At 44.7% G+C, this 15,635-nt stretch overlaps 1 protein-coding gene across 2 annotated transcripts in view; it reads right to left on the reverse strand.

The window, feature by feature from the left end:
- SLC1A7 (solute carrier family 1 member 7) overlaps positions 1-14,725 on the reverse strand; it is a 50,026-nt gene extending 35,301 nt beyond the window's left edge. Inside the window, exons 1-2 of one of the 2 annotated variants that reach the window (XM_003411076.4) lie at positions 14,576-14,725; positions 4,472-4,551 (exon numbers count right to left, since the gene is read on the reverse strand). In XM_003411076.4, coding sequence (XP_003411124.3) covers positions 4,472-4,551; positions 14,576-14,710 — 215 coding nt within the window. In that variant the 5' untranslated portion in view covers positions 14,711-14,725. The remainder of the gene's footprint in view (positions 1-4,471; positions 4,552-14,575) is intronic. The other variant, XM_010591269.2, reaches the window with a different exon arrangement.
- Between the last annotated feature and the right edge of the window lie 910 nt (positions 14,726-15,635).

Here is a 15,635-nt window from a genome sequence, read left to right on the forward strand (position 1 = left end):
TTCTGGTTTAGGAAGCCAGCGGGGAGGCCTGGGCTTGAATTTTTCAAAAGCAGCTATGGTGAGTCTGCTCTGCAGCCCTGAGTGACTACCCTGCCCCAGAGTGGTTGCTCCCTGAGAGCACCCAGCCCTGGGCTGCCAGGAGCAGAAGCTTAGAGAATTGTGGTAGATGGGTGGGTGAGTGGGTGGGATACGGACCCGTGTGAGGCTAAAGGAAGGAGTGTTCCAGGACGTAGGCATTTGGAACCCCAAAACACATCACTTTCCCCCATGAAGTTTTCATTCTCTCTTGGTAGGAAAAATTTTAAAGTGCTTCCATTTTTCAGTAACATGGTTGCTTTGCACCAGCTCGAACTATATAATAAACAAAGAAAATGTGTGAACACATACTGGCTTTTCTCAAGTTAATACTACATTCCATTTCCAGCCAAGAGAAAGCATGTTCTTGTGGTGGAAAAAGACCAGGCGTGTCCGAGCCAGGACTCAGAGAGCTGGAAGAGCATTTAGCTGCTGGGGAAACCAAGGCCCAGGGGAGGGGTCACTTACAGAAGCTCACATGATAATTTGTGGTGACGGCCCAGAGCCCTGACTTCTGACTAAGAATTTTTTTTAAGCTGAGTGACTTGCCCAAGGTCACACAGTCAGTTAATGGCAATGGTCAGTTAATGGTATGAATGCAGGTCTGTCTGACTCCAGGGTGCGCACAAGGGCCTCTGCCTTGGAGGTGTTCCTGTTCTGAGCAAGATGAGACGCCCAGGCAGGTAGGACGGTCAACAGTAAGGGACAGTGAGTGCTGCATAGCAAGAGCCCTGTGCTTCTTCCACCCATGCACTGACGGATTTGCTTGTTTTAAAAAATAACACTTTATTGTGTTTAAGGTGAAAGTTTACACAGCAAATTAGGTTCCAGTTTAACAATTTCTACACAAATAATTCAGTAATATCGGTTACATTTTTCACAATGTGTCATCATTCTCATTCATTCCATCCTGGTTGTACCATTTCCAGTACTCTAGTTTCCCTGCCCTCTTACCTTCTCATCTTTGCTTTAGAGTAAGTTTTTGACATTTTGGTCTCCTGTAGATGATTTTTAAAAAGAGCTCATTACTCATGGGTAATATTCTTTATTTTATGAGCCAATCTCTTATATAGCTAAAAGCTGACTTCAAGGGATAATTTTGGTTTAAGGTTTAAAGAGTATTTCAGGGCAATAGTCTTGGGGATTTCTCTTGTCTCAACCAGTCCAGTAAGTCTGGACTTTTTAAGAATTTGAGTTGTGTTCCACATTTTTCTCCTGTTCTATCAGAATCCATCTGTTGCGGCCCTGATCAGAAAAGTTGGTAGCCACACACTGATTTGGCGTGTTGTCAGTATCCCCCAAGCTGTGAACCCTCTAGGGCAGGAACAGTGCCTCATTCATCTCTGTATCTGCAGCGCACAGGACCAAGTACCCAGAAGGCACCACGGAATGATTGCTGAATTCACGAATCCATTCACTGGACGAGCATTTATTGAGTATCTATTATGTGGCAGGCAGTTGACTAGGTGCTGAGAACCCAGAGTTGCACCTCAACAGAGTATTGGCTCTGATTTTATGGAGCTTATGGCCCCCTGGGGGAGAGGAGAGTGGTGGTTCGGTGGGAGAATTCTCACCATCCATGTGGGAGGCTGGGTTCAATTCCTGGCCAATGCGCTGCAAGTGTAGCCACCACCCGTCTGTCATTGAAACCTTGTGTGTTGCAATGATGCTGAACAGGTTTCAGCAGAGCTTCCCGACTAAGACAGGCTAGGAGGAAAGGCCTGGTGACCTACTTCTGAAAAATCAGCCAATGAAAACCCTGTGGATCACAACAGTCTGGTCTTATCATGCATGGAATTGTCACGAGTTGAGGACTGACTTGACAGCTAATAACAACATGGCCCAGTGGGAGATAAACAGGCAAGCAAATGAACACATACAGAATGACAACTTACAGTGAGTGCCGTGGAGAAAAAGGAACAGGGCATAGTGACAGATAGTGAGGGTGCTGATGAGTGGGGGTGGGTGGGAAAGCCTTTCTAAGAAAGCGACATAAGTTGAGATCTGAAGGAAGAGAAGGAGGAAGAGATGTAAAATGTTGGGGAAGAGTGTTCCAGGCAGAAGGAACAGCACGTGTGAAGACCCTGAGATGGGGAAGGGTTTCGTCAGCTTAAAGAGCTAAAAGGTCAGTGGGCACAGAGTGAGTGTGGTGTGAGATGAGGTCGTCGGGGAGGGGAGGCAGGGGCAAAGCATGCAGAGCCTCCCAGGCCATTGAAAGATTTTACACAAATTAATCACACAGCCCAATTCCCTTTTCAAGGGATCATTCTGGCCACTGGGTGGAAAATGGATGGGAGGAAAACAAGAACAGAAGCGAGGAGTCCAGTCATGTTACGGAGGAGTTCAGGCACAAGAAGAGAGTGCCCTGTACCTGTGCGGTGGGGATGTAGCTGTGTTCTACTTCGGGGAATATTCAGCTGGAGTTGATATGGACTGGCTGTGAGGGAGAGGGAATAATCAAGTAGAATCGAATAACTCAGTAGATGGAGCTGCCGTTCACTGATAAGCAGAAAACAGGAGAAGAAACTAGCTTGCAGGCTAAAATCTCAAGTTGTTATGTTAAGTTTGAAATGCTTGTGAGACATCCAAGTGGGGAGGCCAAATAGGTAGCCGAGTAAGAGAGTGTGGAGCTCAGAGGAGAGGTCTGAGAGGGGGAGCTAGATGTGGGAGCGTTCAGCTTGTCGGTGGTATATTAAAGCCCTGAGGATGGACGCAAGAAGCCTGAGAAACCCCAGAATTTAGAGGTTGAACAGAGAGAAAGAAACTGGGATGGAAGGGTAGGGAGCCGGTGAGAAGCAGGCAGAGCGTAAGGCCACAGAGAAGAGTATTTCAATAAGGAAAGAGTGATCCACTGTATCAACAACTGTGGACAGGTCATGCAGAGCCAGAACTGAAAGTGTCCTTTGGATTTAGAATTGTGGAGGTCACTGGTGGCCTTGACAGGTTCACCCACTCAGGGGCTCAAAAGATGCATGAAGAGGAGGCAACAACCAGAGTGGTTGAGCAGTTAGGGAAGGCTTCCTGAGGGAGGTGGCATTTCAGCAAAGCCTTGAAGGCTGAGTCCCGAGAGGCCTAAATGCTGCCTTTAAGAAGCCAGGCTGCCCTTGACAAAGCCTCCCTGTGAGGAGCATAAAGTACCATAACTGCTGGCTTGCCTGGGGAGCATTATCTCTACCACAGAAGAGGCAGAGGTTGGAGGAGCTGGACCAATTATCAGAAGCAGTGAGGCTAGGGAGTCTGGTGACCCTCCCGCAGGTGACTGAGCCCAATAACACACTAACATCCACCCCACCTCCAGGACACACAGGCTTGTTCACTTCCTTCCCAGCAGAGGTGTCCTGGGAAGTGAGGGTTTGAAACTACGACCTCAGAGTAAAGGGCTCTTAAACTTCACCTGGAGCACTCAGCTCATTACACATCTGGAAAAACTGAGGCCTAGGGAGAAGCAGAGTCTTGCCTAAGATCACCCAGCACATCAGTGCTATGGACCAAGGTGACTTCTCTACTGAATTTCTGTGGCTCTCACCCTACTAACTAGCCTGAATTCTTTAGCCTGGCATTCAGAGTCTTTCATAATTGGACAAGAGCCCACATTCCAACCTCATCTTCCACCATCTCTTCCTCAAGCTCCATGATCCAGCCCCCTGAATGTTTAGCATATACAAACATACAGTCTTATATAGTCCTTACAACAACCCTTTAAATTAGAGGTTATTATCCCCACATTACAGATGAGAAAACTGGGGCTCAGAGAAATTTGATAACTTGTCTAAGGTTACACAGCCACTAAGGTACACAACAGAGCCATGATTTCATCTCTTGAGTATCTGCGAAGTCATCTTTTCCCCATGCCATGCATCTACTCATGATAAAGAGCCCCGCTCTGGGAAGCAATTTCTGAACACTCTGGCTCTGAGCTACCTTGGAGGAATCTCTCCACTGTCCCTGGTTCTATGTATCGCAGTCGATTGTGTGCATGTCTGCCTTCACCCTTGGACTGTGAATGCCTCAGGGGAACCCGACAGATATATATTAGCTGGATAATACCATAACAGGAATAAAGCAACTCCCATTCTACAGTGGGGAGGAAACTGAGGGACAAAGAGGTGAACTCGTTTGCCCAAGGCCCCACAGTGACAGAGCCATGTCATACAACTGCAAATCACTTGCTTAGTCCACTGAAAACATCTACATCCATTGGATGGGACTGAAATGACTGATGCCTGTGATACAGCCTATTGCCCATAAAACCCCCCAAATCACACTACTCCCAGGGGCTACAGCTGCAGTCCAGTGCCCATAGCAACAGCAGGGCACCTAGAGAATCTATCCTTTATTCCCTTCCCACGCCAGAAGGGCTAGCCAAGTCCCCTTCCCCATGATGTACTCCCCTCACCTGGAGACCACCAGTGGAAGGATCAGCATCTTCAACATCCTCATCAAGAGCTCTCCAGGGAACTGGAAGTAGTTAATCTCCTGAAAACACAGCAAGAGCTGGGGTTATGGCAGGCAATGAAGACATCACAGCTGACTAATTCTTTACGCTCTTCAAAACGCTCTCATCCCCACTCTCCTGGCTCAGTGTGTAACACATAAGCAGCACAGTCAATGGAGAAAGCATTGGCTTTGCGGTCAGACGAACCTGGCTTCCAGTCCTGGCTCCTCTCACACTACCTGTGCGGCCTTAACCAAGTTACTTGACCTCTCTGAGCTGGTTTCTCATCTGTAATATCAGGGCAATAACTACCTGTGGTGCAGTGAATTATTTAATATGGCCCTTCAAGCCATAGTACAGTCAGATTGCTCCTTAGAGGCAAGGATGGCGATACTATGTCTCACATACTTTAGACATGTTTTCAGGAGGTATCAGTCCCTGGAGAAAGATATCATGCTTGGTAAAACGGAAGGTCAGCAAAAGAGAAGAAGACCCTCAACAAGATGAAGTAACACGGTGGCTGCAACAATGGGGTTAAACGTAACAAAGTTTGTGAGCATGGCGGAGGACTGGTCAGTGTTTCGTTCTGCTGTACACAGGGTCACTATGAGTCAGAACTGATGCGACGGCACCTAACAATAACAACAGCCTCCTGGCACTTGGTAGAGCTAGGTTTGCCAACCAACGGAGCTAGAGCTGACCACCTTTGGCCTGAGGCTTACTGGCAGAGGAGGGTGCCTCTGGGTATTCATTGGCAGAGCTGAAAGGGCTTTGTAACACTTGCCCAAGTGGGTCAGAGGCCACACCAAGGGGTTGAGGGTCAGAGAGAGACCTGCTTGTGGGCACGGCTGTTGAAGAGACCGTCCTGATCAAAGAACTGTATCCTGAGCATTCTTAAACTTGAATTGTAATCTGTTGTTGTTGCTAGGTGCCGCCGAGTTGGTTCAAACTCATAGTGACCCTATGTACAATACAACAAAACACTGCCAGGTCCTGCGCCATCCTCGCAATCATTGCTATGCTTCAGCCCATTGTTGCAGCCACTGTATCAATCCATCTCGTTGAGGGTTTTCCTCTCTTTTGCTGACCCTCGACTTTACCGAGCATGATGTCTTTCTCCAGGGATTTGTCCCTCCTGATAACATGTCCAAAGTACATGAGACAAAGTCTCGCCATTCTCGCTTCTAAGGAACATTCTGGCTGTACTTCCAAGACAGATTTGTTCCTGCTTCTGGCAGTCCATGGTATATTCAATATTCTTCACCAACACTGTAACTCAAATGCATCAATTCTTCTTTGATCTTCCTTATACATTGTCCGGCTTTCACATGCATATGAGGCGATTGAAAATACCATGGTTTGAGTCAGGCACACCTTAATCTTCAAAGTGACATCCTTGATTTTTAAGACTTTAAAGAGGTCTTTCACCGCAGATTTGCCCAATGCAATATATGTTATTTGATTTCTTGACTGCTGCTTCTATGAGTGTTGATTGTGGATCCAAGTAAAATGAAATCCTTGACAACTTCAATCTTTTCTCCATTTATCATGACGTTGCTTATTGTTCTAGTTGTGAGGATTTTTGTTTTCCTTATATTGAGGTGTAATCCATACTAAAGACTGTAGTCCTCTTCACTTCAGCAAGTAAGGTTGTATCATCTGCATATCTAAGGTTGTTAATGAGTCTTCCTCCAATCCTGATGCTGTGTTCTTCTTCACATAGTCCAGCTTCTCAGATTATTTGCTCAGGATACAGATTAAATAAGTATGGTAAAAGGATAAAACCCTGAAGCACACCTTTCTTGATTTTAACCACCCAATATCCCCTTGTTCTGTCTGAACAACTGCCTCTTGGTCTATGTACATGTTCCTCATGAGCACAAGTGAATGTTCTGGAATTTCCATTTTTTGCAATGTTATCCATAATTTGTTATGATTCACACAGTCGAATGCCTTTGCATAGTCAATAAAACACAGGTAAACATCTTTCTGTATTCTCTGCTTTTAGTCAAGATTCTTCTGACATCAGCAATGATATTCCTGGTTCGATGTCCTCTTTTGAATTCTGCTTGAATGTCTGGCGGTTTCCTGCTGATGTATTGCTGCAACTGCTTTTGAATTATATTTAGCAAAATTTTACTTGCATATGCTATTAATGATATTGTTCAATAATTTCTGCATTCCGTTGGATCACCTTTCTTTGGAATGGGCACAAATATGATATCTTCCAGTCAGTTGGCTGGGTAGCTGTCTTCCATATTTCTTGGCATAGACGAGTGAGCACCTCCAGTGCTGCAAGTGTTTGTTGAAACATCTCATTTGGTATTACATCAATTCCTAGAGCCTTGTTTTTTCCCAATGCCTTCAGTGGATCTTGGACTTCTTTCAATACCATCGGTTCTTGATCATATGCTACCTCCTGAAATGGTTCAACATCAACCAATTTTTTTTGGTATAGTGACTCTGTGTATTCCTTCCATCTTCTTTTGATGCTTCCTGCACCATTCAATATTTTGCCCATAATCAAAAAAAACCAAACCCAGTAACGCTGAGTTGATTCCGACTCATAGCGGCCCTATAGGACCGAGTAGAACTGACCCATAGAGTTTCCAAGGAACGCCTAGTGGATTTGAACTGCCAATCCTTTGGTTAGCAGCCGTAGCACTTAACCACTATGCCACCAGGGTTTCCATTTTGCCCTCAGAACCCTTCAAAATTGCAACTCGGGGCTTGAATTTTTTTTTCTTCAGTTCTTTCAGCTTGAGAAATGCTGAGCATGTTCTTCCCTTTTGGGTTTCTAACTCCAGGTCTTTGCACAGTTCGTTTTAATACTTTACTTTGTCTTCTCGAGCCACCCTTTGAAAACTTCTGTTCAGCTCTTTTACTTCATCATTTCTTCCATTTGCTTTTGCTATGCTCAAGAGCAAGTTTCAGAGTCTCTTCTGACATTGATTTTGGTCTTTTCTTTCTTTCCTGTCTTTTTAGTGAACTTTTGCTTTCTTCGTGTATGATATCCTTGATGTCATCCCACAACTCCTCTAGTCTTTGGTCTTTGGTCATTAGAGTTCAATAAATCAAATTTATTCTTGAGATGGTCTAAATTTAGGTGTGATATATTTAAGGGCTTACTTTGGCTCTCGTGGACTTGTTTTAATTTTCTTCAGTTCCAACTTGAACTTGCATATGAGCAATTGATGGTCTGTTCCACAGTCAGCTCTTGGACTTGTTCTGGCTGATGATATTGAGCTTTTCCATCATTTCTTTCCACAGATGTAGTCAATTTGATTCCTGCGTATTCCATCTGGTGAGGTTCATGTATATAGTCACCATTATGTTGTTAAAAAAAAAAAGGTATCTGCAATGAATAACTCATTGGTCTTGCAAAATTCTATTGTGCAATCTCCAGCATCATTTCTATCACCAATGCCGTATTTTCTATCATCCGCCTGTTTTGTTTCCAACTTTCACATTCCAATCACCAATAATTATCAATGATTAATTTCATACTGCATAAATCTTCAGTTTCTTCATCTTTGGCATTAGCGATTGGTGTGTAAATTTGAATAATAGTTGTAACATGTTACTTTCCTAATAAACCCCATAACTCTGGGTATTGTCTGTGAGTTCTGGGTGGCCATTGCAACAAATTATTGAACCCAGCAGAGTATTAGAGAGTGCCATGGGCAGGACATTTGGTGTCAGAATTGGTAAAAAGGTCGGAGAGAAGGAGGTATGTCTGATCTTCATCTCATAGGAATTAGCCTGGGGCTGTTGATCTCGATTCTCCTTTCCCTTTTCAAGTTAGACAAGGAGGTCAGATGCCCCTGCCACGCCATTTTTACACTACCCAATAGGATCATTGTTGTTGTGTGCCTTCAAGTTGATTCTGACTCATAGTGACCCTACAGGACAGAGTAAAACTGCCCCATAGGGCTTCTTAGGCTGTAATCTTTATGGGAGCCAATCGCCAGGTCTTTTCTCCCATGGAGTGGCTGATGGGTTTGAACTGCCAACCTTTTGGTTAGCAGCTAAGTGCTTAGCCATTGTACCACCAAGGCTCCTTATAGGATCATTGTTGTTAGGTGCCGTCAAGCCAGCTCTGGCTCATAGTGACCCTAAGTACAACAGAAGGAAACACTGCCCAGTCCTGTGCCATCCTCAAAATCGTTATTATGCTTGAGCCCATTGTTGCAGCCACTGTGTCAATCATTAGGAGGCTTAAATGAGAGAATGCACATAAAGCACTTAGCATAGTGCCTGGGTGAGAGTAAACGTTGAGCAATCATGATGAATAACAGCCTCCCACCCCCATTCACCTGCCTGTCATCCCTAGTATTAATAGCTATCTCATCTAGGAAATGGTAAGTGGCAAGAAGGCAGAACTGTGTATTGTCCACACACTCATTCTAATTTCCAGGTCTGATTTATGAGGAGATTGACTCATAAACAGACCGTGGCATTCTTGTGATTCAGCTTCTCCAACTGTATCGGGTCCACTTTCTCCCTACACACTTTGCTTTTACAGGCTGCTGTCTTTTTTTATCAACCATCAACCAGGACGGAGACCCTGGTGGTGTAGTGGTTAAGAGCTACGGCTGCTAACCAAAAGGTCAGCAGTTAAATCCACAAGGCGCTCCTTGGAGCGTATGGGGCAGTTCTACTCTGTCCTATAGGGTCTCTATGAGTTGGAATCGACCGGACAGCAATGGGTTTGTTTTTTTGGTTTTATCAACCAGGACAGGATTACCCAATAAACAAGACTTACTTGTGCGTATTTACTAATCTGTAGTGAACAAATTTTTTTTTTTTTTTTAGTGAACAGTCCCACCTGTTTTTCACCACATCAAAGATGGGTCTCAGTGGGCATCAACCACTCCCAGTGGGTCTCACATTGCAAGCAATGAAAAAGAGAGAATCTGATTGGATTAGTGAGACATCACTCAGTGTGAAGAGCTCCTATTGGCCAGAGTTCTCTTGTCAGGTGGTCTCATAGGCTGCTGGTCCAGCCTATCCATGGAGCCTTTGATCAGAGCCCAAGTCCTAATAGGGTCACATAATCCGAGTCTCTCAACTGAAGCAAGATGGGATTGCTGGAAAAAAAAAAAACAAAAAACAAACTCGTTGCCTTGGAGTCATTCCGACTCATAGCGACCCTATAGGACGGAGTAGAAATGCCCCACATGGTTTCCAAAAAACGCCTGGTGGATTTGAAATGTCAACCTTTTGGTTAGCAGGGGACGCTCTTAACCACTAAGCCACCAGGGTTTCTGGGATTGCTAAAGCCAGTTAAATTTGAATTTCGGGGAAACAAGGAATAATTTGTTCTTTACTTATACTAGTTTATTTTACTTTGTTTTGCTAAATTTGGCACTTCAGCTGCTTTCCTCAGAGGATAAGGCTGTGGGTGAGGCAAGCACATGGATGCTCAAACTCCATCCAAGTAAACGTTTTGTACTTGCCTTTTTTTCTTCTTCTTTTTTAAGCCAAACATTACATTTGATTAGTGATCCGATGCTTTGAAAAGCCCCAAATCATTGAATCTGGATAGGAGAAGGGGTTTTGAAGACCTTGTATTCTAGCCCACCATCTTTATAGATGAGGTAGCTGAGCTGGGAAAGGGAGGTGCTGTGCCCACACAGCAAGTTGGCAGTAGTGCAGGACCAGAAATCATGCCACATAGTCCCATTCTAGTACAGTTTCCAACACACGAGAAATGAACATTTTTTTTATATCCCTCATGGTTTTATGTTTTTAATTAATTTTAATGCATGCATATGTTCTTTAAGTTATAAAATGCTATAATGTGAAGGAAGGCATTGCCTCACCCCTCTCTATCCCCAACCCCCAGCTTCCCAGCAGCAAACACTCTCAACTCCTCTAGCTGTTTCCCCTAGTATCATTATTTCTAAATGATGTTTATAATGCTGTTTCCTGATTTACCGTTTTGACCTCTATTAAATTCCCTGCCATGATAGGTGTTATGGATTAAATTGTGTCCCCCCAAAATGTGTGTTAACTTGGCTAGACCATGATTCCCAGTATTGTGTGATTGTCCACTACTTGTCATCTGATGTGATTTTCCTGTGTCTTGTAAATTCTACCAGTATGATGTTAGTGGAGCCCTGGTGGTGTAGTGGTTAAGAGCTCAGCTGCTAACCAAAAAGGTCAGCAGTTGGAACCCACCAGCCACTCCTTGGAAATCCTATGGGGCAGTTCTACTCTCTCCTATATGGTTGCTATGAGTCAGAATCAACTTGATGGCAAAGAGTTTGGTTTGTGTTTGTGTTATGATGTTAATGAGGCAGGATTAGAAGCAGTTATGTTAATGAGACAGGACTCAATCTATTAGATTTTGTTGTGTGTTGAGTCAATCTCTTTTGAGATATAAAAAAGAGAAGTGAGCAGAGAGACAGGGGGACCTCATACAACCAAGAAAGTAGTGCCAGGAGCAGAGTGCGCTCATTGGGCCCAGGGTCTCTGTGATGAGGAGCTCCTAGACCAGGGGAAGATTGATGACATGGACATTCCTCCAGAGCCAACAGAGAGAGAAAGTCTTCTCCTAGGGCTGGCACCCTGAATTTGGACTTCTAGCCTCCTAAACTGTGAGAGAATAAATTTCTATTTGTTAAAGCCATCCACTTGTGGTATTTCTGTTAGAGCATCACTAGATACCTAAGACAATAATTCCTCCTCCCATTTCCCAGTTATAGTTATGTCAATTTTTAGTTAAATCAGCCTTCAAAGTTTATACCATTTTGTTTCTCCAGTTTTGTTCACAGCTGAGCTAAGTGGTGTACTACAACCATGACTCCTTTCTTGTATAAACCTTCATTTTTTTTCCTGAAGTTAATAATTGCCTGGTTTTTTATATGTCTTGTTTTCTATGAACCACTCATTAATTTCTTTCAAATGCTTTAACATCTCTATCAAAATATCTATCAATAGTATTTTCCATGTACTCAAGTACATCGGTTCATTTTCATCACTGCTGGGACCTCACTCCAAGAACTCTCCATCTCCTGTCCTTTGGACAGGTCGCTCTCTAGGCCCAGTGGTTGTCATGGGTCTTTTCTTCACTGTCATCCTTGTTTTGCTGGAACATCTCCTTTGGTGGCTTCATGAGTAAAGGTTGGTGGGAGAGAAATTTTTCTGAGTCTTTACATGAGTAAAAATACCTTATTCTACTTTACCTCTGATTAATAGTCTGGTCATATGTAAGATTCTTAGCTGACAATCATTTCTCCAGAGTTTGAAAGCATTCCTCCAGTGTTGCTTAAGATGTTTGAAGCCATTCTTATTTCCATAAGACCCATTTTATTACCTCAGAAACATTTAAGAATCATTTGTTTAGCTTCAGTTTTCTGGTTCCTCGGGGCAGGTAGGGAAATGGAGATGCGTGGATGAGGAATCCCCTGACAACATGAACTGGAAGGGACCTAGGGGTCTAACTGCTTCAGTTACAAAATTCCAACCAGTGTTCCCGATTTCAATCCCTTGCCTCACCCCCTGCCTCCTACAATGCCTTGCACCCGAGCCCAGAGCCCTTCTGGAATTCTCTGAGACAAACCAACTTGGCATCTGCCTCTACATATCCAAGCTTTTAGTTTCCCCTACTCTACTAAATCAGATCCTTCAACTCCACCCACCTCCCATCTTGCCTAAATTTGTCATAGTATCTCAACGTCTATTTTCTCCTTTTTTATTCTCTTTGTTCTTGGGGGCTTGTATGTTTGAAACATTCCTTTATTCTAGTTTTAGTAGAACTCCAGGAGGGAAAGGAAAATGGATCCAATTGCAGTCCACCGTGGTTTAACCGGAAGTCTTAAAATGGTCTGTATTTTTAAATGAGATACTCATAACCCAAATAAAATCTTGTGATTTTATAAGTTCTTTTAAAAAATAGGACATTTGATCATTTCCAAAATTGATGATGATTTTTGCCTGTTGCATAAGTTTACAAAATGAGAAGGGTTTGGTTTCTGAGTCACATGCAAAGAGATCAAACAGAGAAATCCTGCATTTCAAAGTAAGTCACTGAGAAAGCCAATTCTTGCCAAATAATTGTTCTAGGACTCCATATCCTTCCTTCAGTGTATCTGGCAGGTTAACCCAGACTGGAATACATTTGCATTTCCAGACAGATGGAGAAGGCAGCTTTGGCAAAGGAGGTCCCAGATGAGTTTGGCTTTTAATAATAGGCATTCCAATTTGTTTTCACAAAATAATCTCCCTGTAGGCAATATATTTTTGTCACTGAGGAAGATTAAAAAGATCAGATTCTTTGGGTCATTGCCAATTTAATTCAACAAATAGTTGAGGGTTCTTTCTGTGTCTAGTGCTGACCTTGGCTCACATGTTCATTCAAGAAAGCCCATATGATGTTCAGAAAGTTGGAATCTGGTGGGAGAAATAGATGCCTCCATAAACAGCTCTGAAGCAAGGCAGCCAGTAGCTATGTTACAAAGGGGAATGAGCATGGGAGGAGAGTATTATTTCAAGTGCGGGCAGGTCTGGAATTATATAAGATATGGAATATGAGATGGTTCTTGATGTAGATAGGACATCAACAGATAAATAAGGGAGGGAGGGTTGAAGTAACATTCACTGAACACCTACCAAGTCCTAGGCACTGATGAATCCTTTACAAGCTTTGTTTGACCCTCACAATAACTTTTGTAGATACTTCCATCCTCTCCATTTTACAGATAAGGAAAATGAGGCCCAGAGAGGAGCTATGGTTTTGCCCAGGGCCACACAGCCATTTACCAGCAGAGTCAAAGTTCCTCCAAAGTCCATTTAAAAAAAAAAAAAAATCTGTTGCTGTAGCTGTTGAGTCAATTCCAACTCATGATGACCCCATGTGTAACAGAATAGAACTGTTCCATAGGGTTTTCTTTACCAAAGCAGGTCGTCAGGCTTGCTTCTGTGGTGCTGCTGGATGGGTTCAAACCGCCAACCTTTCGGTCAGTAGTTGAGTGCAAACGCTCTTTTCCACCGAGGGACCTCCAGAGTCCATTCTTTCCTCTCTAAATAACTGCAAGCGGTTTAACAGTGTAGTAATTGTGGTAATAGTGGGCTCAATTCCCAGGGAGGGGTATTTTCCTTTTAATAGAAGACCAACTCAGTGCCTTAAGCCCTGTTGTAGAGATAGTGTTGGACATCAATGGGCTACAGGAAGAGGAGTTTTCTGAAATAGGGAATTTTCCAGGGGCACATCTGAGTGTTCCTACCTCTCCCTTGGGGAGCGAGGCTGGCAGGGAGAGAGATCCTTCCCTGGGCGAGCCACCTTCATCCTTATAGTTACCCAAACCAGAAATCTGAGGACATACCTTGCCTCCTGCCTCCCAACCGCCCATCCAATCTGCCACTCCATCCTGAAGGCTCTTCTTTGGGAAGAGTTCTCACATCTGTCCCTTTCATTCCCACCATCATACCTCACCCCTGAAGCTGCCTCCTCACTCAGCCTCCTCCCTCGCCCACACCCCATTTTCCACTCAGCACCAGAGGGGCCTTCCCAAAGCTCAGATCTGACTATATCATCCCCCTGCTCAAAGGCTTCTGATGGTTGTCCCAAGTCCAAATTTGGTGATGGGACCTAGAGATCTGCTGGACCCTGTGCCCCAGCCCCTGCCTCACACGAGTGGCTGGCTCCACACACCCGAGTCACATGTGCCCTGTGTCTTTGCTCCTGCTGTTACCTCTCCTAGAATGCCCTTCCTTCTGTGTCTTCCTGGGTATCTATTCCTAGAAGCTTCCTTTGGGAAGCCTTCCCTCCACCACAGTTCTCAGTGTGGCGGTTATTGTAATGTGGCACCCTTGCCTTTCACCTGGGCATGACTCAGGCTTGTAACCACTGCTCCAACCATTTTAGTGGGGTCTCACTCTAGTCCTGCATGGTTTTTATCACACCCATGTTACTGAGGAGAAAGCTGAGACCCAGAGAGGCAAAGTGACTTGCCCAGTGTCACATTGCCAGGGAACTGTGGCGCTGGAATGTGACCCTAGATACCTCAGGCAGGCACACCCCTCCCAGACGGGGATCCTGTAATGTCCCCAATGGCTGACCTGTGGCGAGAGGCGCCGAGTTCTCAAGAAAAAGCCGAGGAGGCAGCCTACGATGACAGACAGCACAGACAGGATGAGCAGTCCATTCCGCCTGCACACGTCCCTCCCTCGCGCCAGGATGGCACCTGGCAACATGGTGAGCCCAGCCTGCTGGCACGGGGCACAGCACCATTCCATGTGCGTGAGGCCAGCCGGGCACATGGGCCCAGCCGGGGACTCTGTCTGCTCAGCAGGCAGGTGGTCAGGGTCGTTAGGGACCAGTTGCCCACCCCACGGCCATGGCCTGTATGGCCACTCCAGAGGGAAGCCACAATCCTATTACCAGCTGCATCATGAGGAGCCTGGAGGAGATTAAAGCCTGGGAAATTAGAGCAGGCCACGTGGTTGGGGGTTCAGACTTCAAAGCCAGGGGAGGGGATCAGGTAGTGGTGGGAGGAGCAGGAGAGTCATCTGGTTGGTTGGTTTGATTTTTACCTCCGCTTCATTCCAGAAAGCATTGAAGGTGATAAAATCCTAGTAACTGATAACATTAATTAAGTATTTACTGTGCACTGGGTGCCTTTCTAGAAGAAAATTACTTGTATTAGCACATTTAGTCCTAATACCAACCCCAAGAAATATCACCGTTTTACAGATGAGGAAACTGAGGCACAGAGAAGTTGAGTAAGGAGCATGCACTGTGTGCCAGGCCTATTCTAGCTGCTTTACCTATGCTAATCATAGGGACTAATACCACCTGGATTCCCACCTTTATTTTACTAAAAGGGAGACTGAGACCGCAGGGGCCGGAATCCCTTGGCCGTGGTCACAGAACTAGGAAGTAAAAAAAAAAAAACAGAGTGAAATTCAGGCCTATGTTGTTTTGGTTTCTACCACAGGAGCAGATGTATGGGTTCAAGCACATTTGGCGTATCATGGGGAATGTAGGATTTGAGTTCAGTGAACCTGCGTTCAAATTTGGGCTCTGCCACTCACATGAAATAGGTATAATGAGATTTACCTTTCAGGGCTGTTTTTAGGCCTAAAGCCCTTGGCAGCCTGTAGGTCCTTGGGGCCTATT

The sequence above is a fragment of the Loxodonta africana genome, chromosome 3 (genome assembly GCF_030014295.1).
Source record: "Loxodonta africana isolate mLoxAfr1 chromosome 3, mLoxAfr1.hap2, whole genome shotgun sequence".
NCBI classification, from domain to species: domain Eukaryota; kingdom Metazoa; phylum Chordata; class Mammalia; order Proboscidea; family Elephantidae; genus Loxodonta; species Loxodonta africana.